The sequence below is a fragment of the Palaemon carinicauda genome, chromosome 26, assembly GCF_036898095.1.
Source record: "Palaemon carinicauda isolate YSFRI2023 chromosome 26, ASM3689809v2, whole genome shotgun sequence".
Classification (NCBI taxonomy): Eukaryota; Metazoa; Arthropoda; class Malacostraca; order Decapoda; family Palaemonidae; genus Palaemon; species Palaemon carinicauda.
The window spans coordinates 58860284-58884422 of record NC_090750.1 but is presented as its reverse complement, the minus strand read 5'-3'; the positions used below and the strand labels follow the sequence as shown (position 1 = coordinate 58884422).

At 42.9% G+C, this 24139-nt stretch overlaps 1 protein-coding gene across 2 annotated transcripts in view; it reads left to right on the top strand.

Annotated features, from left to right (window-relative positions):
- Golgin104 (Golgin 104) overlaps positions 1-23456 on the top strand; it is a 125401-nt gene extending 101945 nt beyond the window's left edge. For both annotated transcript variants that reach the window (XM_068349605.1, XM_068349606.1), the window contains exons 15-16: positions 3400-3549; positions 17870-23456. In XM_068349605.1, coding sequence (XP_068205706.1) covers positions 3400-3549; positions 17870-17944 — 225 coding nt within the window. In that variant the 3' untranslated portion in view covers positions 17945-23456. The remainder of the gene's footprint in view (positions 1-3399; positions 3550-17869) is intronic.
- The last annotated feature ends 683 nt before the right edge of the window (positions 23457-24139 follow it).

Sequence of the window (24139 nt, the reverse complement as noted above, 5' to 3'; positions counted from 1 at the left end):
ATCTTCAGGAGGCATACTTCCACATCCCGATTCATCCAAACTTTCAACAACATCTGAGGTTTGTGGACGGGAAAGTAATGTACCAATGTCGAGCACTGTACTTCGGCCTCATTCCTGCTCCTCTTGTTTTTACAAGGCCCTTGCAAAATGTAGCAAGCTTTCTACATTTTTTGAGGATTCAGAGCCTCCCTTTATTTTGACGACTGGCTAATCAGGGCGTCGTCATTATATCGCTGTCTGGAGAGCCTCTAATGGACATTAGACCTAACCAAGGAGCTAGGTCTCATAGTGAACGTAGAGAAGTCGTAACTTCCAGTACCCCATCCCAGACTATTCTTTATTTGGGAATGGAGATACAGTGTCTGATTTTTCGGGCCTTTTTGTCTCCCACAAGAATGGAACAAGCTCTGTTAAAAGTCCTTCACCTGCAAGAGAAAAACAGTTGCTCTGTAAGAGTTTGAACTAGCCTCGTGGGAACTCTTTCATCGCTGGAGTAGTTTATCTCTCTGGGGAGACTCAACCTATGCCCTCTCCAATTTCACCTAAACCATTGGAACAAGGAGAAGGGCTTAGAGAGTATCTCTTTCCCAATCTCCAACTCAGTCTAGACATGTCTGACTTGGTGGGACAGCAACATCAGACTTCGAGAAGGTCTTTCTCTTGCGATCAAGAACCCAAACCATGTGTTGTATTCAGATGCATCGGATTTGGGTTAGGGAGCTCCACTGGACAGTCTGGAATGCTCGGGTCTTTGATCCACGGATCAGAAGGAACTCCATTTAAGGCAGGTAACATCTCTCCTTTGGCGAGATTTGTGCAAGGAAAAATTAATGTCTTGGCGGACGGCCTCAGCAGAAGAGGACAAGTCATCTCCATGGAGTGGACGTTGCATAAGACTGTGTGCGAGAAGCTATGGATGACATGGGGTCAACCCACCATAGATCTTTTTGCGACTTCTCTGACAAAGAGGCTCTCGACTTACTGCTTTCCAGTTCCAGATCCAGAGGCAGCCCACATAGATGCTTTCCTGCTGGACTGGTCTCACCTGGACGTTTATGCCTTTCCACCTTTCAAGATCCTAAACAAGGTGCTGCAGAAGTTCACCTCTCACGAAGGGACCAGGTTGACATTGGTTGCTCCACTCTGGCCCGCGAGAGAGTGGTTCACAGAGGTACTTCAATGACTGGTAGACGTTCCAAGGAGTCTGCCTTTAAGGATGGATCTCTTACGGCAGCCCCTCGTAAGGAGTCTTCATCAAAGCCTCCCTGCGCTTCGTCTGACTGCCTTCAGACTATCGAAAGACTCGCAAGAGCTCGAGGATTTTCGAAGGAGGCAGCCAGAGCGATTGCGAGGGCTAGGAGAGCATCTACCATCAAGGTCTACCAGTCGAAGTGGGAGGTCTCTAGAGACTGGTGCAAGTCATCATCCATTTCCTCTTCCAGTACCTCTGTAGCCCAAATTGCAGACTTTCTCCTGCATCTGAGAAATGTTCGCTCCCTCTCTGCTCCCACTATTAAGGGCTACAGGAGCATGTTGGCTTCTGTGTTCAGACATAGAGGCTTAGATCTGTCCATAATAAAGATCTCCAAGATCTCCTTAAGTCCTTCGAGACCTCTAAGGAGCGTCGTATGGCAACTCCTGGGTGGAACTTAGACGTGGTCCTAAGGTTCCTAATGTCCGACAGGTTTGAGCCATTACATTCAGCCTCCCTGAAGGATCTCACCCTCAAGACGCTTTTCTTAGTGTGCTTGGCTTCGGCTAAAAGGGTCAGTAAGATCCATGCCTTTAGTAAAAACATCGGCTTTTCTACAGATAAAGCCACATGTTCGCTTCAGCTTGTTTTCTTGGCCAAAAATGAACTGCCTTCTTGTCCTTGGCCTAAATCTTTTGATATACCTTGCCTATCAGAGATCGTAGGCAACGAGCTTGAAAGAGTACTGTGCCCAGTTAGAGCTCTTAAGTTTTATTTAGCTCGTACCAGATCTTTACGAGGTGGATCTGAGGCCTTATGGTGCTCAGTTAAGAAGCCCTCATTGCCTATGTCTAAAAATGCTTTATCGTATTTTATTAGATTTTTAATCCGAGAGGCTCATTCTCACTTAAGTGAAAAAGATCGTTGTTTACTTAAAGTCAAGACGCACGAAGTAAGAGCGATAGCAACTTCCGTGGCCTTTAAGCAAAACAGATCTTTGCGAAGTATTATGGACGCGACCTTTTGGAGGAGCAAGTCGGTGTTCGCTTCATTTTACTTAAAAGACGTCCAGACTCTTTATGAGGACTGCTACACACTGGGTCCATTCGTTGCAGCGAGTGCAGTAGTGGGTGAGGGTTCTACCACTACATTCCCTTAATCCCAATATCCTTTTAATCTTCTCTTGAAATGTTTTTAATCTTGTTTTGGGTTGTAAGGAAGGCTGAGAAGCCTTTCGCATCCTTTTTGATTTGGCGGGTGGTCAAATGTCGTTTCTTGAGAGCGCCCAGATTAAGGGTTTTGATGAGGTCCTGTTGTATGGGTGGTCGCCCTGGATATAACAGCTCCTGGGAGTCTTTCAGCATCCTGAGAGGATGGCTGGGCTTCGTGAGGAAAGCGGACTAATAAGGCAGAGTAATCGTCAGAGTCAGCTTCCTTACCAGGTACCTATTTTTATTTGGGTTTTGTAATGATATAACTGTCAAAAACTCTAAGCATATACGCCTTTATTGTATTAATACTGGTCTCTACCCACCACCATGGGTGTGAATCAGCTATTATATATTCACCGGCTAAGTTTAATATTTAAAAATGATATTTTGATTATAAAATAAATTTTTGAATATACTTACCCGGTGAATATATAAATTAAAGGCCCTCCCTTCCTCCCCGATAGAAACCTAGGGGACTGAGAAGAACTGAAGCTGTTTACAAGTATATGCGGTATCTGGCCGATAGTCGGCGCTGGTGGGCACACCCGCAACCTTCGTGGCGATCGCTCGCGAGTTTTTGGAATCTGTCGAGCCGTCGGAGACGTCAGCTATTATATATTCACCGGGTAAGTATATTCAAAAATTTATTTTATAATCAAAATATCATGTTTGTTTACTAATGATAATTCTGTATCAGCATGCAAACATTAACATTGGGAAGACAAGAAGAAAGAGCCAGGTAAATATGTTATTGATGAACACATGGTGTCAAATATTTTCTTATTCTTGTTGAATATTTTATAACTGGTATTATCTATGGTAATTTTAAACGTTCTCATTTTCAAAACACAATTTTCATTTTAGCTTTTGGTTCATTATTTTTAAGACTACAGTATTACACAGGTGGAAATACTTTATTCCTTTGACTCTATTTCTTCAAGGAAAGTAATTGATTTTGTATGGGAAAAAATTAGTTATACATGAATTATTATGCAGGCTGAATTGATTAAACACGGAGGAATCATGGCATCAGTGTACGGTTCTGCGCCACGCGATGGCAATATGACCCTAGAGCTCTCCTTGGAAATCAACAAAAAACTCCAGGCAGTATTAGAGGATACTCTTCTGAAAAATATCACATTAAAGGTAAGATAAAGCTCTGGTTTTATTGTCAATGTTTTTATGTCTTACAGGAGTATATAGTACAGGAGAGGGGGTTCCAAACTCCCCTCGTCCTGTCCCTTTCAGTCGCCTCTTACGACACACAGGGATACTTTGGCGCTATTTTAATTGTTTTTATGCCCCCGCGGCCACAGGGGCTTGAAGGTCCCACCGAGAATGTAGAGAGGAAAGGTCCCCTTTTTGTCATTTGTTTGATGTTGGGTACCCCTCAAAATTGGGGGAAGTGCCTTGGTATGTGTATGATGGTGTATTTTTATGTAATTATTGAAACATTTAGTTACTTTACTCTAATATCTGCAATACTTTATTTGATGGCATAAAAGCCCCAGGACCATATAAAGCTCTTCACCCATTTCCCCATTGTGGGAATATTAAAGTAAAAAAATAATAATTTTAGCGTTATCAGATTTGCGAAGATAGACAAAAATGTGTAAGGAATATGCCTGACTATTTGGTTTATGTGTAGTAGGCAGTCTCTCTCTCTCTCTCTCTCTCTCTCTCTCTCTCTCTCTCTCTCTCTCTCTCTCTCTCTCTCTCTCTCTCTCTCTCTCTCATTTTATTTTTTTTTCTTTCTATTTATGCCTATGTCTCCTCTTTATTTTTACATTTCTTAAGTTTGTGCTCAGCATTGAAGAATTGGATGTTGAACAAAGGATTTGTATGATGATATTCAAAATTAATTTTTACAATAACTCCCTTTTTAAGTAACGTACAAATACAGGAATTGTAATAACAGTAATACTAATGATATTGTCAGTGATAGTTAATAGCAATTATAATAATGTTATAGTAAAGGAAATTTAAAGTGATATAGAATTGGCTTTCCGTATAAGACCGAAGTTTTTGTTTTAAGCATATTTTGGGAAAAGGTATTGCTTATATGTCATCAAATACAGTTTTATATTGTAAAAAACAAGGTGTTTGTGTTATGAATACTTAGACGGCTAGGTCTATACCAGCTATTAAGATATTTTACCTTTTGCTATTTTAATTATTGAGTAGATATGATAGATACAATGAGTATACTGTAGTTCTTGTCATTGCTGTCATTTGAAAATTTTTTATATAATTATTTGGGAAAGTCAAACATTTTAAATATTTGTCTGAATGAGGTGTCATTAATTATTGGACGCTTGAAAAAACACATTTTCAATATTAAACTTACCCGATGATCATGTAGCTGTCAACTCCGTTGCCCGACAGAAATCTACGGTCGGGATACGCCAGCGATCGCTATCCAGGTGGGGGTGTACTCAACAGCGCCATCTGTGGTCAGGTACTCAAGTACTTCTTGTCAACAAGAACTCAATTTTTCCTCTGTCGTGCCACCGGCTAGACCTACTTGGATACGCTGTTGATTCTGGAGTTATTGTTCACGATTTGGTGATGTATTTGCTCTAGAGTTTAGCCTTCGCTATTCAGGAAGCTTTATCATTAGCTTAGCAAGCTTTTGGAATTAATTTGATTTAATTATGGTGACGAAGAGAGTATGGACTCTCTTTCACTTTTAAATGGCCGACCCTTCCCTTAGACGGAAGTGTTGGTGTCGAAGAGAGTATAGACTCTCTTTCACTTTTTATAACCACCCTTCCCTTAGACGGAAGTGTGTTTAGGTTTTTGGTAATTTTGCTTAACAAAGTTATAGATTTTTTTTATATCTCTCCGCCATTTATAGGCCTCTTCGATTAACTTCCATTTATTATAAACTTATAAAAATTAATTTTTATGTTTGTTTATATGCGACCTTTCCTAATAGTAGGCGGCCCTTACTTGGAACCGAAGTTTATTAACATTGAGCCCGTCATATCGTTTTTCCTGTTAAGAATTTATGCTATTTTAATTTTAATGTTTTTGAAAGAATTTCTTTGATAGTCTCGTACTGTTTTCAAAGTTGAACTAACGTTTTGTTTAGTCTCCGCAGTTGTTGACGTTCAGAACGTTCAACTTGCGCTCTATCGTTACGATAGAGAGAGAGTATTTCACGGTTTCACGTTGCAGTAAGAGTAAACCGATTCTAGCGTTTCGTTCATTCTTTCTTAGCTTAAATGGTTTTAATTCTAATAAAGGAACTTTTTATTTGGGAAACCTTTCAGTTTTTTTCCTTTAACAAATAATATGTTTTAACGATATATATAATTGGGCTCATCTCTCAGGTTCTAAGTCAAGAGAGAGAGAGAGAGAGAGATAGAGACGGAGGGAGAGAGAGGAGGATAAACGTTTCGTTCAAGCGAGTAACGTTGTTCTCGTCTTTTTGCTCTTCTCCCTAGTCGCTATAGGGGAAGAAGGTAAAACGTTTCTAGAGTTTTATTCTTGTTCCCAGGCCTTATGCTGTGAGAGATTTTAAACGTAGTTTATTTGATCTAGTGTTTAGTCTCTTTTCCAGCCACTGAATTCTTTATCTTTCATTATGTTTTTCTGTTACATTGTAATACTGTTTTCGCAATTATTACCTTTTAATGAAGGATAGGATTGCGTGTTTCAGGTACAAACCACTTAAAGTTTCGAGTTCAGTGAAATAAGTGCAAACAGAAAATCAAAAGTGATAAAGTGATATGCGCAAAGTGTTTCAGTGTTGCGTTCGAGGGTTCGTCTGTTCGTGCCAGTTGTTCACCTAGTCCGATACCTCTTACAAGCTCCCAAGCCCAGGGGAGAAGTAATGTCGAAGGACTTATGGGTTCCACAGGCCTTGATCAACGAACAGACGTTTCCCTCCGTGGTTTCGGGTGTATCTACACACGTTGCCGACGTGATCACCCCACCCACACAAAGACGAGAGAGCCCATTTATTCCTCGTCTGCGGAAGAGGTTTCTCGCAGAAACCATGGACCAAATCTTGCAGCTTTTAAGTGCTAGTCGGTCCCTTCCGCGCAAGTCCAACGGCCTAGGTGTAGCCACTGGGTCAGTTCGGACTTGCTGCAGTACGACAACTGCACACCTCTCAAGAGAGGCAAGGTGGTACCGCAACAGGCAGTAACTCCGTCTGTTGCCGCACCAGCGGTTTTAGACCCTCAGTCACAACGGACAGTAGCTCCGTTTGTTGTTGTCTTTCATAGACCCTAGTGGTCCATGCTGCAGACTATACAGTCTCAGCTTGCTCCTTCATGCAGGAGTATCATGCTGGAAGGTTGACAATGCACCTGTTAACCTACAACCCGCCGAGGTTGTGCGCTCAGCAGATACTGCGGCTGCCTGCTCCCACCCTCCACCTGTGAGAGCTCCACCACCGATGCGCAGTCCACCCTGCCAGACGCATGTTCTTGCTGCACCATCTGCTAACATGCGTGAGCTACCGCATCAGCAGTGGGAAGGTTCTGTAGAGCTGCCGGGTTCCAGCACTATGCGGCATTCTCCGCAGCCCATGCAGCATGCTCTGCATACCTTACAGCATGCTCCGCATACCATGCAGCATGCTCTGCATACCTTACAGCATGCTCCGCATACCATGCAACATGAGCCGCATACCTTACAGCATGCTCCGCATACCATACCGCATGCTCCTCAACCCACCGCAGCCCCTCCCACGCTCCAGCACTCTGCTTTTGTTGTTGCCAGCTCCCACACTCCGACTGCGGAGAAGGTTGACGATGCACCCGTGGGCCTACACCTCCCACGGTTGTGCGCCCGGCATGGCTTCCTGCTCTCACACTCTTGTTGTGAGAGCTCCTCCACCCATGCACAAGTCAACCCTGCCAGATGTATGATGACTCCCACACACACAGAGCACTCCGTTGCCGTGCGTGAGCTACCTCAAGCTGCCGTGTTTTGACACGGTGTGTCAGCCTCCGCAACACACTGTGGTTTCCGCCACTCGCCAGCAGCAAACTAGTCAGTCAGGAGTTGAGGCTTCCCCACACAACTTTGGTTGTTGCCAACTCACAAACTGTCATACAGTTACATGACGTTGCCTTCTGGTCTGCTACTTATACACCAGTGCTGTATGTCCTCACGCTCCTGTTGTGGTTGACAGTTCAGTTTTTGACAGTTCACAGACTGTCAAGCAGTTTCATAACGTTGCCTTCTGGTCTGCTGCTTTTGCACCAGTGAAACCCTCACTGAGAGAACCTAGCTTTTCTCGGATATGGTTCCTGTAAATGAGAAAGTGCTGTTCTCCCTCCTTCTGATATTCCCTTGAGGACTCTGTCATTTGGAGAGGAGCCTTAAGCTGCTTAGCCTCCTATGGACTTTTATTTAAGCATAACATGCTTCCAGGGAGGGTAAATGGTTCCGCTTCAGTCGCTAACCCCGTCTGTTGCCACACCTGCTCCCATAGACCTTGAGCTTTGTTGCAAGACATGCAGTCCAAGCTTAGTCCTTGATAGAGGATTTTTTTTTACGGAGTCAGTGTGTCACTGGGAAGACGTTCAACAACCAGCAGAGGTGACTTGTTGTGACGCAGTGCGGCAACCTCAGCAACCCGATAAGGAGTTGTCTGTACTACCCAGACAGTCTAGACAGTTTCGGGTTGTCGCTGTACTTCCTCGCTTCCCCATGGTTGACAGTTCACAGACTGTGCAGCAGTACCATGATCTTGTGTCCGGCTCCGTCAGACGACTGGCTTTTAAGAGCTCCCACAAGTCGTCGCTGTCTGGAGAATCTCAGATGGACTATGGATCTGACCAAGGAACTGGGCCTCCTGGTCAATTTAGAGAAGTCCCAGCTCGTCCCATCCCAGACCATTGTCTACCTGGGTATGGAGATTCAGAGTCGAGCTTTTCGGGCTTTTCCGTCGGCCCCAAGGATCAACCAAGCCCTAGAATGCATCCAGAGCATGCTGAGAAGGAACCGATGCTCAGTCAGGCAGTGGATTAGTCTAACAGGGACACTTTCATCGCTGGCCCTGTTCATCGAGTTAGGGAGACTCCACCTCCGCCCCCTTCAGTATCATCTAGCTGCTCACTGGATAAAGGACATGACGCTAGAGACGGTCTCAGTTCCTGTTTCCGAAGAGATGAGGTCTACTCTAACGTGGTGGAAGAACAGCTTTCTTCTCAAGGAAGGTCTACCTTTGGCTGTTCAGACCCCCGACCGCCGTCTCTTCTCGGACGCATCAGACACGGGCTGGGGTGCGACATTGGACGGACAGGAATGCTCGGGAACATGGAATCAGGAGCAAAGGACACTTCACATCAATTGCAAGGAGTTGTTGGCGGTTCATCTGGCCTTGATAAACTTCAAGTCCCTCCAGCTAAACAAGGTGGTGGAGGTGAACTCCGACAACACCACAGCCTTGGCTTACATCTCCAAGCAGGGAGGGACTCATTCGAGGAAGTTGTTCGAGATCGCAAGGGACCTCCTCATCTGGTCAAAAGATCGAAAGCTCTCGCTGGTAACGAGGTTCATTCAGGGCGATATGAATGTCATGGCAGATCGCCTCAGCCGGAAGGGTCAGGTCATCCCCACAGAGTGGACCCTTCACAAGAATGTTTGCAGCAGACTTTGGGCCCTGTGGGGTCAGCCAACCATAGATCTGTTCGCTACCTCGATGACCAAGAGGCTCCCGTTGTATTGTTCTCCGATTCCAGACCCAGCAGCAGTTCACGTGGATGCTTTTCTGCTGGATTGGTCCCATCTCGACCTGTATGCATTCCCGCCGTTCAAGATTGTCAACAGGGTACTTCAGAAGTTCGCCTCTCACAAAGGGACACGGCTGACGTTTGGTTGCTCCCCTCTGGCCCGCGAGAGAATGGTTCACAGAGGTACTGCAATGGCTGGTCGACGTTCCCAGGACTCTTCCTCTAAGAGTGGACCTTCTACGTCAACCTCACGTAAAGAAGGTACACCCAAACCTCCACGCTCTTCGTCTGACTGCCTTCAGACTATCGAAAGACTCTCAAGAACTAGAGGCTTTTCGAAGGAGGCAGCCAGAACGATTGCCAGAGCAAGGAGGACATCCACTCTCAGAGTCTTTCAGTCTAAATGGGAAGTCTTCCGAAGCTGGTGCAAGGCCAATGCAGTTTCCTCAACCAGTACCACTGTAACCCAGATTGCTGACTTCCTGTTACATCTAAGGAACGTAAGATCCCTTTCAGCTCCTACGATCAAGGGTTACAGAAGTATGTTAGCAGCGGTTTTCCGCCACAGAGGCTTGGATCTTTCCACCAACAAAGATCTACAGGACCTCCTTAGGTCTTTTGAGACCTCAAAGGAACGTCGGTTGTCCACTCCAGGCTGGAATCTAGACGTGGTCCTAAGGTTCCTTATGTCATCAAGATTTGAACCTCTCCAATCAGCCTCTTTTAAGGACCTCACATTAAAAACTCTTTTCCTCGTGTGCTTGGCAACAGCTAAAAGAGTAAGTGAGATCCACGCCTTCAGCAGGAACATAGTTTTCACATCTGAAACGGCTACATGTTCCTTGCAGCTCGGTTTTTGGCTAAAAACGAGCTTCCTTCACGTCCTTGGCCTAAGTCGTTCGAGATCCCAAGCCTGTCCAACTTGGTGGGGAACGAACTGGAGAGAGTACTTTGCCCAGTTAGAGCTCTTAGGTACTATCTAAAAAGGTCAAAACCTTTACGAGGACAATCAGAAGCCTTATGGTGTGCTATCAAGAAGCCTTCTCTTCCAATGTCTAAGAACGCAGTTTCTTACTACATCAGGCTTCTGATTAGGGAAGCACATTCTCATCTGAAGGAAGAAGACCTTGGTTTGCTGAAGGTAAGGACACTTGAAGTGAGAGCTGTGGCTACTTCAGTGGCCTTCAAACAGAACCGTTCTCTGCAGAGTGTTATGGATGCAACCTATTGGAGAAGCAAGTCAGTGTTCGCATCATTCTATCTCAAAGATGTCCAGTCTCTTTACGAGAACTGCTACACCCTGGGACCATTCGTAGCAGCGAGTGCAGTAGTAGGTGAGGGCTCAGCCACTACATTCCCATAATCCCATAACCTTTTTAACCTTTCTCTTGAATACTTTTTATGGGTTGTACGGTCGGCTAAGAAGCCTTCCGCATCCTTGTTGATTTGGCGGGTGGTCAATTCTTTCTTGAGAAGCGCCGAGGTTAGAGGTTGTGATGAGGTCCTTTAGTATGGGTTGCAGCCCTTTATACTTCAGCACCTAAGAGTCGTTCAGCATCCTAAGAGGACCGCTACGCTCAGTAAGGAAGACGTACTTAATAAAGGCAGAGTAATGGTTCAAGTCGACTTCCTTACCAGGTACTTATTTATTTTATGTTATTTTTGAATAACTAATAAAATGAAATACGGGATACTTAGCTTCTTTGTTAACATGTATGCTGGTCTCCACCCACCACCCTGGGTGTGAATCAGCTACATGATCATCGGGTAAGTTTAATATTGAAAAATGTTATTTTCATTAGTAAAATAAATTTTTGAATATACTTACCCGATGATCATGAATTAAAGAACCCGCCCTTCCTCCCCATAGAGAACCAGTGGACCGAGGAGAAAATTGAGTTCTTGTTGACAAGAAGTACTTGAGTACCTGACCACAGATGGCGCTGTTGAGTACACCCCCACCTGGATAGCGATCGCTGGCGTATCCCGACCGTAGATTTCTGTCGGGCAACGGAGTTGACAGCTACATGATCATCGGGTAAGTATATTCAAAAATTTATTTTACTAATGAAAATAACATTTTACTAAGTACAGCTATTTATTATTCTCTTCCCTATTTTTTCTCTTGAGGAGTCTATTTTAGGAAAGCATTTGTAAGTTGATATTTTAAATATTTAACTTAGCCGGTGAATATATAATAGCTGCAACTCTGTTGCTCGACAGACAAAAAACAGTAAAAACTCGCCAGCGATCGCTATACAGGTTGCGGGTGTGCCCACCAGCGCCAACTGTCGGCCAGATACCACACTCGATGTAAACAAAGACTCAATTTCTTCTCTGTCGACGTGTCGACAAGACGTACTTTACTCGCTGTTGAACCTGGAGTTTTTTCACATCATATTTGGTGAAGTACTTTAATTTGGTTTGAGCTTTCGCAGTACAGGTGTTTTTCTTCAAATAAATCCTTGAACTCTTTTTTGGATTGGATTAATTGTTGATGACTTAGATCGTTTTTTGGAATTTTCCCTTGACTAATTCAAAATGGCTGACCTTTCACAAGTTCCCAAGTTCAGAAAATGTAATGCTAGGGATTGTCATAGGCGTCTTCCCAAGGCTTCTCTCGACCCTCACACTGTTTGTTCCAATTGTCGGGGTAAAACCTGTCAATTGGAAGATCGGTGTGAGGAATGCGTGGGCCTGTCGGAATTCGATTTTCTCGAATTTGAGAAATATACGCGCAGACTAGAGAGAGATAGGGTAAGGAGAAGTTCTTCGAGGTCGGTAGATTTTTCCTCTCCACATGCCCCTGAACCTAATCCTTCCCCTGTAGTGGTTGTTCCTAACCCCCCTCCTAGCACTCAGGAACCGTCGATGCAAGACATGATGCGTGCTATCCATGCCTTGGGGGAGAGAGTTGAGGCCCTTGCAAGTGACCGCAATCAACTCATGGCGGACGTAAAGGAACTAAAGTGCCAAAGTGCCACGGCTGAAAGTGTTAAAGTGCCAAAGTGCCGCGGCTGAAAGTGTTTAAGTGCCTAGTGTTTTTCAAAGTGTTGTGAACAGTGTTGCGCTTGAGGGTTCGTCTGTTCGTGCCTGTCGTCCTCCTAGTCCGGGACCTCTTGCAAGCTCCCAAGCCCAGGGGAGAAGCAATGTCGTACAACTCATGGGTTCGAGAGGCCTTGATCAGCGAACAGACGTTCCCTCTATGGTATCAGGCGTATCTCCCCAAGATCGCCCCTACCAACGTAAGACGAGAGAGCCCATTTTTACCTCGTCGTCCGAAGGTGTTTCTCGTAAGAAACCTTGGACCAAGGTCTCCCGACCTTTGAAGCGTAAGTCGGTCCCTTCAGGACAAGTCCAACGTCCCGGTTGTAGCCACTGGGACAGTTCGGACTCGGTGCCGTCATCTGATGACTGCTCGCCGCCTAAGAGAGGCAAAGCTGTGCCGCCTCAGTCGTTCACCCCGTCTGTTGCCGCACCTGCTTCCGTTGACCCTAAATGGGTATTGCTGCAGGACATGCAGTCCAAGCTTGCGTCCTTGATGGAGGACTTCAATGCGGAGAAAGTTGCTGCTGAACCTTCTGGCCAACAACCATCCAAGCGGTCTGTTGTGCGTCCTGTTGACGTTGAGGTAGCTTTCTCGCGTCAACCAGTTGGGGTAGCACCTCCACCGATGCGACCCAGTGTGGGTTGCCAGCCGCACGTTGACGTTAGGCGACGCACGGAGGTGGTTGTTGACGTTCAGGACGTTCATCAACCATCAGAGGTGACTTGTTTTGACGCGGTGCGTCAACCTCCGCAACCCGGTACGGTGTTGACTGCACAACCCAGACGGTCTAAACAGTCTCGGGTGGACGCTCTGCGTCCTCGCGCAACCATGGTTGTTGACAGTTCCCAGACTGTGCAGCAGTTCCATGACGCTGCGTCCGGCTCCGTCACGCATGCACCAGTGCGACCGGACTCGGCGAGTCAAACGTTGCCCACTCCTTTGCCGTTTCCTCATCAGTTATCGGATGAGGAACTATCAGATGAGGACGTTGCTGAACCACAAGAGGATCAACCTTCAGAACTTGATGAGCCTAAGGCAACTCAACCATCCTTGGACTTTAGAAAAGTCATGGCTGTATTTAAGGAGTTGTTCCCTGACCACTTTGTTTCTGTGGCTCCTCGTTCGCCGCCGTCGGAGTTTGTATTAGGCGTACCTGCTACCGTACCTGCCTTTACTAAACTCGTTCTCTCTGGCTCATCCAAGAGAGCTTTGCGGCTGATGGGAGATTGGTTAGAGACCAAGAAGAGTTTAGGAAAGACAGCATTTGCCTTTCCCCCATCTAAACTCTCGTCTAGATCGAGCGTCTGGTATGCCACGGGAGAAGTTCTCGGCTTGGGAGTTCCTGCCTCTGCCCAGGGCGACTTCTCAAGTCTTGTAGACTCTCCCCGCCGCCTTGCCATGAGACGCTCGAAGATTTGTTGGTCACCATCAGACCTGGACCACCTTCTTAAAGGTATATTTAGGGCTTTCGAAGTCTTTAACTTCCTAGACTGGTGCTTAGGAGCCCTGAGCAGGAAAATCTCTTCTGCAGATAAGGATGTTTCCTTGCTCATTATGTCCTGCATGGACAAGGCCGTCCGTGATGGGTCCAACGAGCTTGCCGCCTCATTCACGTCCGGAGTCCTGAAGAAGCGAGAGTCTCTATGTTCTTTCCTGTCTGCTGGAGTGACGCCATGCCAAAGATCTGAGCTACTCTTTGCTCCCCTTTCCAAGTGCCTGTTTCCTGAAGCCTTGGTTAAGGAAATTGCCTTGTCTTTAGTGCAGAAGGACACCCACGATCTAGTTGCGTCCTCGGCTCGCAAAGCTCCCCCTTTGCCTACCTTGTCTGCTAGACCGAGGATAGACACTCCATCGTCTCGTTTTATTCCGCCCTTTCGTGGCAGAGCCTCCAGCAGGGGAGGTGCTCGTGCCGAAGGGAAGCGAGGGAAGAGGAAAGGATCCAAGTCCTCTAAGGGCAGAGTCTGACTGCCCGCAACTTCAGACAGCAGTAGGAGCCAGACTTCAGAACTTCTGGCAAGCCTGGGAGAAGAGAGGCGCAGATCCACAATCTGTGAGGTTACTCAGAGAGGGGTACAAAATCCCTTTTGTACGCAAACCCCCTCTAGCGACGTCCCCCATCGATCTCTCTCCCAGGTACAGAGAGGAAGAAAAGAGACAAGCCCTGAAACTGGAAGTGTCTCTTTTGCTAGAGAAGAGAGCGGTGGTCAAAGTCTCGGACCTTCAATCACCGGGGTTTTACAACCGTCTCTTCCTAGTATCAAAGAAGACAGGAGGTTGGAGACCGGTGCTAGACGTCAGTGCTCTGAATGTCTTTGTCTCAAAGACGAAGTTTTCCATGGAGACCACAAAGTCAGTCTTAGCAGCGGTCAGAAAGGAAGACTGGATGGTCTCGCTAGACCTAAGGGACGCCTACTTCCACATCCCCATTCACTCAGACTCCCAACCTTTTCTGAGATTCGTCTTCGAAGATGTGGTTTACCAGTTTCGGGCCCTGTGCTTTGGCCTAAGCACAGCTCCTCTCGTATTTACGAGGCTGATGAGGAATGTGGCGAAATTCCTCCACTTATCGGACATCCGAGCCTCCCTTTATTTGGACGACTGGCTTCTCAGAGCCTCTTCCAGTCGTCGCTGTCTGAAGGATCTCAAGTGGACTCTAGATCTGACCAAGGAATTGGGACTCCTAGTCAATTTGGAAAAGTCGCAGCTGGTCCCATCCCAAACTATTCTGTATTTAGGGATGGAGATTCACAGTCAAGCTTTTCGGGCTTTTCCGTCGGCCCCCAGAATAGATCAAGCCCTGCTCTCCATCCAGAAGATGCTGAAGAAAGAACGCTGCTCAGTCAGGCTGTGGATGAGTCTGGTAGGGACGCTGTCATCCCTGGAGCAATTTGTATCACTAGGAAGACTACACCTCCGTCCTCTTCAATTCCATCTGGCTTTTCACTGGAAAAAGGACAAGACGCTAGAGGCGGTCTCGATCCCGATTTCCGGAAAGATAAAGTCTTGTCTGACTTGGTGGAAGGACAATATCAACCTAAGAGAGGGTCTTCCCCTGGCAGTTCAGATACCCAACCACGTTCTCTTCTCGGACGCATCGGACTTGGGCTGGGGCGCGACGCTGGACGGTCGGGAATGCTCAGGTCTGTGGAACTCGAGTCAGAGGAGCATGCATATCAACTGCAAGGAGCTGTTGGCAGTTCATCTGGCCTTGAAAAGCTTCGAGTTTCTCCTTCGAGGCAAAGTGGTGGAAGTAAACTCGGACAACACCACGGCCTTGGCGTACATCTCCAAACAGGGAGGTACCCACTCACTGACGTTGTACGAGATCGCAAGGGACCTGCTCATCTGGTCAAAAGGTCGAGACATCTCCCTAGTAACGAGGTTCATCCAGGGCGACTTGAACGTCCTAGCAGATTGTCTCAGTCGGAAAGGTCAAGTAATTCCAACCGAATGGACCCTCCACAAGGATGTGTGCAAGAGACTTTGGGCCACTTGGGGTCAACCCACCATAGATCTCTTTGCAACCTCGCTGACCAAGAGGCTTCCAATATATTGCTCTCCAGTCCCGGACCCAGCAGCAATACATATAGATGCCTTCCTCCTAGATTGGTCACATCTGGATCTTTACGCATTCCCACCATTCAAGATTGTCAACAAGGTACTGCAGAAGTTCGCCTCTCGCGAAGGGACAAGGTTGACGTTAGTTGCTCCCCTCTGGCCCGCGAGAGAATGGTTCACCGAGGTACTTCGATGGTTAGTAGACGTTCCCAGAAGTCTTCCTCTAAGAGTAGACCTTCTACGTCAGCCACACGTAAAGAAGGTACACCAAAGCCTCCACGCTCTTCGTCTGACTGCCTTCAGACTATCGAAAGACTCTCGAGAGCTAGAGGCTTTTCGAAGGAGGCAGCCAGAGCGATTGCTAGAGCAAGGAGAGCGTCTACCATTAGAGTCTACCAATCGAAGTGGGAAGTCTTCCGAGACTGGTGCAAGTCAGTTTCTGTATCCTCGACCAGTACAGTACCTCTGTAGCCCAAATAGCTGATTTTCTCTTATACCTGAGAAAAGGACGATCCCTTTCAGCTCCCACTATCAAGGGCTACAGAAGCATGTTGGCATCGGTCTTCCGGCATAGAGGCTTAGATCTTTCCAACAATAAAGATCTGCAAGACCTCCTTAAGTCTTTCGAGACCACTAAGGAGCGTCGTTTGGCTACTCCTGGGTGGAATTTAGACGTGGTCCTAAGATTCCTCATGTCAGACAGGTTTGAGCCTTTACAGTCAGCCTCCCTGAAAGATCTCACTCTTAAGACTCTTTTCCTGGTATGCTTAGCCTCGGCTAAAAGAGTCAGTGAGATTCATGCCTTCAGCAAGAACATTGGATTTTCGTCGGAAAAAGCTACTTGTTCGCTGCAACTTGGTTTTCTAGCAAAAAATGAGCTACCTTCTCGGCCTTGGCCTAAATCTTTCGATATTCCCAGCTTATCGGAGATCGTAGGCAATGAACTAGAAAGAGTCTTATGCCCTGTTAGAGCTCTTAAGTTCTACTTAGCTCGTACTAAACCTTTACGAGGCCAATCTGAAGCTTTATGGTGTTCAGTTAAGAAACCATCCTTGCCTATGTCAAAGAATGCTTTGTCATACTTTATCAGATTGTTAATACGAGAAGCTCATTCACATCTGAGTGAGGAAGACCGATCTTTGCTTAAGGTTAAGACGCACGAGGTTAGAGCTGTATCAACTTCCGTGGCCTTTAAGCAAAATAGATCTCTGCAAAGTATAATGGACGCAACCTATTGGAGAAGCAAGTCAGTGTTCGCGTCATTTTACTTGAAAGATGTCCAGTCTCTTTACGAGAACTGCTACACACTGGGACCATTCGTAGCAGCGAGTGCAGTAGTGGGTGAGGGCTCAACCACTACAATTCCCTAATTCCATATCCTTTTAATCTGTCTCTTGAAATGTTTTTTAATGTTGTTTTTATGGGTTGTCCGGAAGGCTAAGAAGCCTTTCGCATCCTGGTTGATTTGGCGGGTGGTCAAAGTCATTTCTTGAGAGCGCCCAGATTAGGGGTTTGATGAGGTCCTGTTGTATGGGTTGCAGCCCTTGATACTTCAGCTCCTAGGGGTCTGTCAGCATCCTAAGAGGATCGCGAGGCTCCGTAAGGAAGACGTACTTACAAGGCAGAGTAATCGTCTAAGTCGACTTCCTTACCAGGTACCTATTTATTTTGTTTTTGTTATTTTGATAACTTCCAAAATGAAATAAAAACTCTTAGCTTATACGATGTAAACATATTTAACTGGTCTCTACCCACCTCCTTGGGTGTGAATCAGCTATTATATATTCACCGGCTAAGTTAAATATTTAAAAATGATATTTTAATTATAAAATAAACTTTTGAATATACTTACCCGGTGAATATATAAATTAAATAACCCTCCCTTCCTCCCCAATAGAGACGCAGTGGGATGAGAAGAAATTGAGTCTTTGTTTACATCGAGTGTGGTATCTGGCCGACAGTTGGCGCTGGTGGGCACACCCGCAACCTGTATAGCGATCGCTGGCGAGTTTTTACTGTTTTTTGTCTGTCGAGCAACAGAGTTGCAGCTATTATATATTCACCGGGTAAGTATATTCAAAAATTTATTTTATAATTAAAATATCATATTTTTGACCTTGTTGCGATTGAATTACACATTTACAATAATAATCATCCATTTCAGGATAATCTCAACACATTGGGGGATGAAATTGCCAAGATAACCCGCCAGAATCAGCAAAGTGATCCTCAGAAATAGGCAATCGGTAACTACAGAACAAATTATGCTGATTATCGTCTCATGGTTCGAGTGCAATTGATCACTGCATTACTGTACTTTTGCAAGTTTTGTCCTTTCTTCCCTTATAGTTCTAAAATAGGAAAAAATTTTGCAGCTTATATTTTTATATTAATATCGTAGTGATGCAATACATCACATTTTATGTAAATAGTTTCATTTACTGAGAATTATTATGTACAGTATATGCCTTGTAGATAAACATTTACAGAACATTCCATTAGTTTAATCCAAATCGTATTAAGCGAAGTATGATGGGGATGAGTTGCATATGTACATAGATCCTAGAGATTCTGATTTAGTCTTTCATGACTTAGTGTTGTGGTGGAGTGACATTGTGATACACTGTATAGAGGAATGGTTTTTAGTGAAAACAAACATGTCGTTATAAGTGAAAGATATGTCTTACACGAGTATTAGGATTGGGTTCTTCAGGACAGTTGGTATTTATATTTTCAAGAGAATATTAGAAAACATCTTTCCTGTTGGTGGGAAGTGCCTACATTATGCCTTGTAAAGCACAGAAGAGGCTGTATAATAAGATCTTTACAGCTTCCACTTTACTTCTATCTTCTGTCTTACTTTTCATCCTTTCCTTTTAGGCTATTCCCACTTGGTTGTCCAACTTTTCCTTGCTTCAGTTTAACGTGAACAAAATATTCATGGTAGTCCTGTGAGCCTATGAATGTAGACTCATTTGACTAGTTGAACCAATGGATTATAGATTAAGTCCCTTAGATAAGAATGAGATGTGTTCAAAGAGTGAATTTTTACGTTGAAAGATTCTCAAGTTCAGCATAATTAGCTTAGGCATCCGGCTTATAACCCCTACCTCTTACTCATCATTTTTTTCTGTCGATTAATCTTGATATTACTAGCAAGCTACCCTACATCTTTGTTAAAATTCCTACAACTATTTGTACATAAAATGCATTTAAAAAAAAAAAAGAATTGATTGGTTTGTATTTTAGTTTGCATTTATATAAATCATCTTTAGTTTATTGCAGACACGGGCTCTTCTCTTTAGAAGTCTCCAAGTTGAGGGTTCTTATCTCTGAGACTTAAACTTGAGAAATCCTTCTCCTCCTGGGATGAATCCCAGGTATATTTCGGCATAAAAAGGCCAGTGCTGAATTAGATGGAATACTTAGCCTCATTTCCAGATTTCTAACCATACTGTGGTAAGACATACTTTTCTTTGGCAATTGTTTCTTTACCTTTTTTCAGAGGACTTGCTGGTTATATTAATTTTTTGTTTACCCACAGGAAAGTAATTTTATATAATTGTTCTTTGAAAATACAGGTACTCCTCGTATATTGCAATTTATGTTATAGTAAAATTTAATTTGTCTTGAGGTTTGAGAGTGACGTTGAAGTAACATATAACAGAGGATGAAGATTTACATTTCTGGAACACAGGATAAGTTGACAGGCATTTCATGGTATAGCAGTATAGTTCACCCTGATAACTTAGTGAAGAGATGTTATGAAAATCAATTAAACTTCGGTTCCAAATTTAGTGTTACATTTAAGTCTGTATATATTACAGCAGTAATCGGGTCTAATTAGTAAAGAGAAGAGAAGTCTTTTGTCACTCAGAAAGAACAGTTATTTTATAGTCTTAATACTTTCTTGCCATTAAGAAATTTTATTTACTTGCAATTGTATTAAAGATGTAAGGTATTAGAAGAAAATTTGAAATTGTCTTGAAAATTAACAGCATTAAATCTTGATAGGTGATTCTGGTTAAAATGAAGACATAGTAAATGAAACACTGACAATTCCTATGCTTTTGCAAGCCTGCTATATGCGTAATAGGTTGCAGAAGATTTACCGTATATATGACCAGGAGTTGATGCTAACTAGAAACTAAATGCTTTATTTTCTTGGAAAATCTGATAAGATTATCAAAATATTTTAACCAAGCAAGAAATGGAGCATATACAGTAGCATCTTACAGAAACTTTGATTCTGATGTGTACAATACGAACAAAATCTAGGTATAATTTCAAATTGACTTTTGTGATTTCATACTTGACTTTATTTTGCTGCGGTCTTTAAGGACGCTTCATTGACCTTTTTCGTTGCTCAGATGATTATGTTTTCATCATTATGGCTATAAACCAAGCATACTGATATGAACAAATTCTGGTTACGGAAAATGTCAAATTGGCCTGTGCTTTTTTCTACTTGGCTTTGTTTTGCTGCGGTCTTTAAGGACGCTTCATATACCTTTTTCGTTGCTCAGATTATGTTTCTGTCATTATGGCTATAAACATGTATACTAATACGAACAAATTCTGGTTAGGGAAAATCTCAAATTGATCTTTGCAATTTCATACTTGGCTTTATTTTGATGCGGTCTTAAAGACGCTTCATAGAACTTTTTCGTTGCTCAGATTATGTTTTCATCATTATGGCTATAATCATGTATACTGATATTTAAATCAAAGTGCCACAGGTTGTATAAAGAATAAATTTTTTTGTACATAATTTAACACAAATCGTGTACAGTAATTTTGAAGCATATCATATACTTTTACGTAGCGTTGTATAAATATCCAAATGGTAGCTACACTGCATAGAGGGGAACTTGTATGAAATAATTACAGCGCATGCTTTGGGCTTACATTGAATTATGGAAGATTTTTTAAGAAAATATCTAATACAGAAGATCCTGAACATACAAACTTAAAACGTTCCAAGAAGCTGTTTGTAAGGCGAATTGTTTGCATGTAGAATTTTGTTAGATTTTGGCTTAGTGTAAGCCTAATCTGAATCCAATGCCTATGAAACAAGAGTCAGTAAATAGTTGGGTTTCATATAAGATAAATGGTTGGATATTATAAATGTTTTGCTCACTGTATTAAATGATATAATATTGTTTTATTTTAGCTGTGTTATTTTCAGTTGGTCGATGTCTCACAGGATTGTAGATACAGGAGAGGGGGTTCCCAGCCCCCCCGTCCCGTCCCTTTTAGTTGCCTCTTACGACACGCAGGGATAACGTTGGCGCTATTCTAATTGTTTTTATGCCCCCCTGCTGCTTCCTCCGGTGCCTTAGATGACCGCGGAGGTAGCAGCAGTTGGGGATTCAGTATTATGAAGCTTCATCTGTGGTGGATAACGGGGGAGGGTGGGCTGAATTCGGTGTGAGTCCCTTGTCAGGCTGGGAGAAACGTAGAGAGTAGAGGTCCCCTTTTTGTTTTTGTTTCATTTGTTGATGTCGGCTACCCCCCTAAATTGGGGGAAGTGCCTTGGTATATGTATGTATGTATGTATGTATGTATTTTCAGTCGGAGCTGTGTTTGTATCTCTGAATGTTTGTAAGTTGAGGATCTTCTGTACAATGTGACTTTACTGTGGCCAGTAAAAGTTACAGATGAAAGGAACAAAGGTTGAAGTATCTGTTCAAACCAGGAAACTCTTTTCAGTTTGAGTGAAAGAGTTTTTGTATGAGAATAATTACTAAATAACATTTTCTTTTTGTAAGAACAGTACACTATTGTATTGGTTATGTATAGATATTCCTATTGCCCTGACAGTTTTTATTCTTCAGATTTTTCTCTTACCAAACATATTTATATTTTTATCTCAACTTGTTTTCTTATGAGATGAACATATTGTGTTGCCCACTTATCTGTATATATTACTAAACACCAATACATTAGCATACGCATTTCATAGAATTAGAATAATTTTGAATTAGGTTGCTTACTCATATAAGGGCAATAAGAATTAAGGTTTATTTCAATTGAAAGGTTGTAAGCTGAAGGCTACTGAAAAAATGTAGATACCTTTGCTACAGGATTATGGTCCTGGGTGGCAGCAGTGTTTGGTAGTGAGTCTTATAGAAATTGTTTAAAATCATCTAATTTTGTTGCGTTTAGTTATATTTTAGATTTTTTTTTAATAAGAATTCACCATCTGAATATGTATCCAATGTACTTGATTCATAGATATTTAGACAGCTTGATCTTATATAATTGTAAATCATTTAACTTGTGAATGTTATTATAATTTTTTGTGTATTTATGAATTATTTTTGTCAACATGTGATAGAGATATGAATGACTGGTATATAAAAAAGAAGCAAAGTAAGGGTGAATACTAAAAGTCATAAAATTTATTATTCCCACAAACCTTCCCTGGCGTTGATATGGCTTCTCTCTCAAAGTGGGTTAGATGTCGATGTCTACCTTAAGATATAAGCCGTTTTCATTCCTTGTAATTGCCCTGCCCCTCTTCTTGTCTTTGGATCCTAGGGCAATGATGGCAACACTGCCTCCAAAGTAGGTTATATCCCTTTAGTCTTTCAATATTCTCCTCACGTTAGGTGCTCAAGCACACGTTCCCCTGAGCTCCAGTTGCTATTTTGTTTATTGAGAATTCTATAAAATGTGTTATTTATTCAATTTAAGGAAATGTATTCTTTTGGCTTCTCAGTTCTGTGAGGTCTGTTCAAGGGATTTATCGCTAGGCGATGTTGATCCACATACTCCCTGTGTCATGAACCTGTTAGCTTTCACGAAGTTTCATCTTCTACACTGGAACAAATGTTTGATCTTAACACAACTTGTGTTCCAGTGATGCAGAACGAATTAACCTTGTGAAATTGTGGACTATCCTCACCAGGCTTAAGGTATGTCATTAAAATTGAGGTTTCTAGACATATGTCTTTTCAAGGATGCTTCCCAAGAAGGTTGGAGCACCACAATGGATTTGCTTCATCTGCCTGATAAAAAAAATCAATACTACCTGAATACTTATAGTTCTATACTCACCTGTCATTCATATACATGCCTGCACCGCTTCCCCACTGACTGACAATGTCAAGAGGATGTTGAAGTATTTTTGATTTCGAGACCTCAAGACAAGGGGATATCTATCCAACCAGTAGTGTTATTATACACCACTATATACCAATACTACACTAGAGGGGTAGAGCAATTACAAGGAAAGGAAGTGGGTGATAAAGTCTTCAGAAGATAACATACCAAAACTCATTGATGATTGATACAGGTTTTTAAATACTGTATACTCTTTGAAGGGCTGAAAATCACTTAGTTGTGGTAGGCATGTAAGATTAAGTCAAGATAAATATTGACTTATTTTAAAGAAGAGAGCACTTTGTTAGTCAAGTTTACAAAGAAGTTACAAACTTATTTCATAATCTAATTAGCAATAGAAACCTAAGCTCACATTCAAAGTTTACCTAAAATGGAAAATCCACAGGTCTGGACCATATCCTTCCGTGACTTAGCCTCATCTTGCATACCATGTCCTCGTATGATGTTGGTTTGTACTGGAGTCTTTAAGAGGACTTAGTGTCTAATCCTTAAAAGTGAACTTCAGTTAGGCAACCGACCCTTTGATGTAGGGATAAAGGTGTAGAAGAAGACCTTGGATGATATGTCCTAATGTTGTACATCATAACCAAAACTAAAGTCACCTAAATTCAGTGCTCTATGTTGTTTAAGAAGAAAAAAAAAACGTTTTACCACAACTTATAGCCTATGTATTCTTTAGACAAAATATGCTTACCATACCCAATGGGAAGGTTTTATGTCAAATCTCATACTCTTTTTCTTAAAGAATGCTTGTCGTTACTTGATTCCAGTAGCCTATTCTTGCTCTGTAACATATCTGATTTGCAATAGTTTTTCATTTCAGTGTTTCAGTAAATTATAAAATATTCTGTCAATTACTTTTTCCATGAATGTGTTTGATAGATTCTGAATTTCAAAATAATATCTAGTCATATATGCAACAAGGCTGTCCCTCTTATTCAAGAGCTTTAATGTTGACATCCGGTTGCAGTGTACAGAATGTATTGGTGAGGCTCATTGCTGTACCATAGGCCTGAGTTCTATTACATAAGGTTCTTCAATAAAAATGGTGGTATTACCGAAAATTCTATAACCAGGGAATAAAAGAATGTGTACATTGTACCTTTCAAAATGTGTTATGTTGGTGTGAACAAATTTCCGGTTAGGATCAGAGAGTTTATTGTCCTCTCGTGGAATGTAGTAACTTTAGAATTGTAGTGTTTGAAAGTTTTTGAACACTGCAATATTATTTCATTTGTGCCCAAAGATCCAAATGTACATTTATGTTTTATAGATTAAGTTGAATACATCATGCATTTTAAGTATA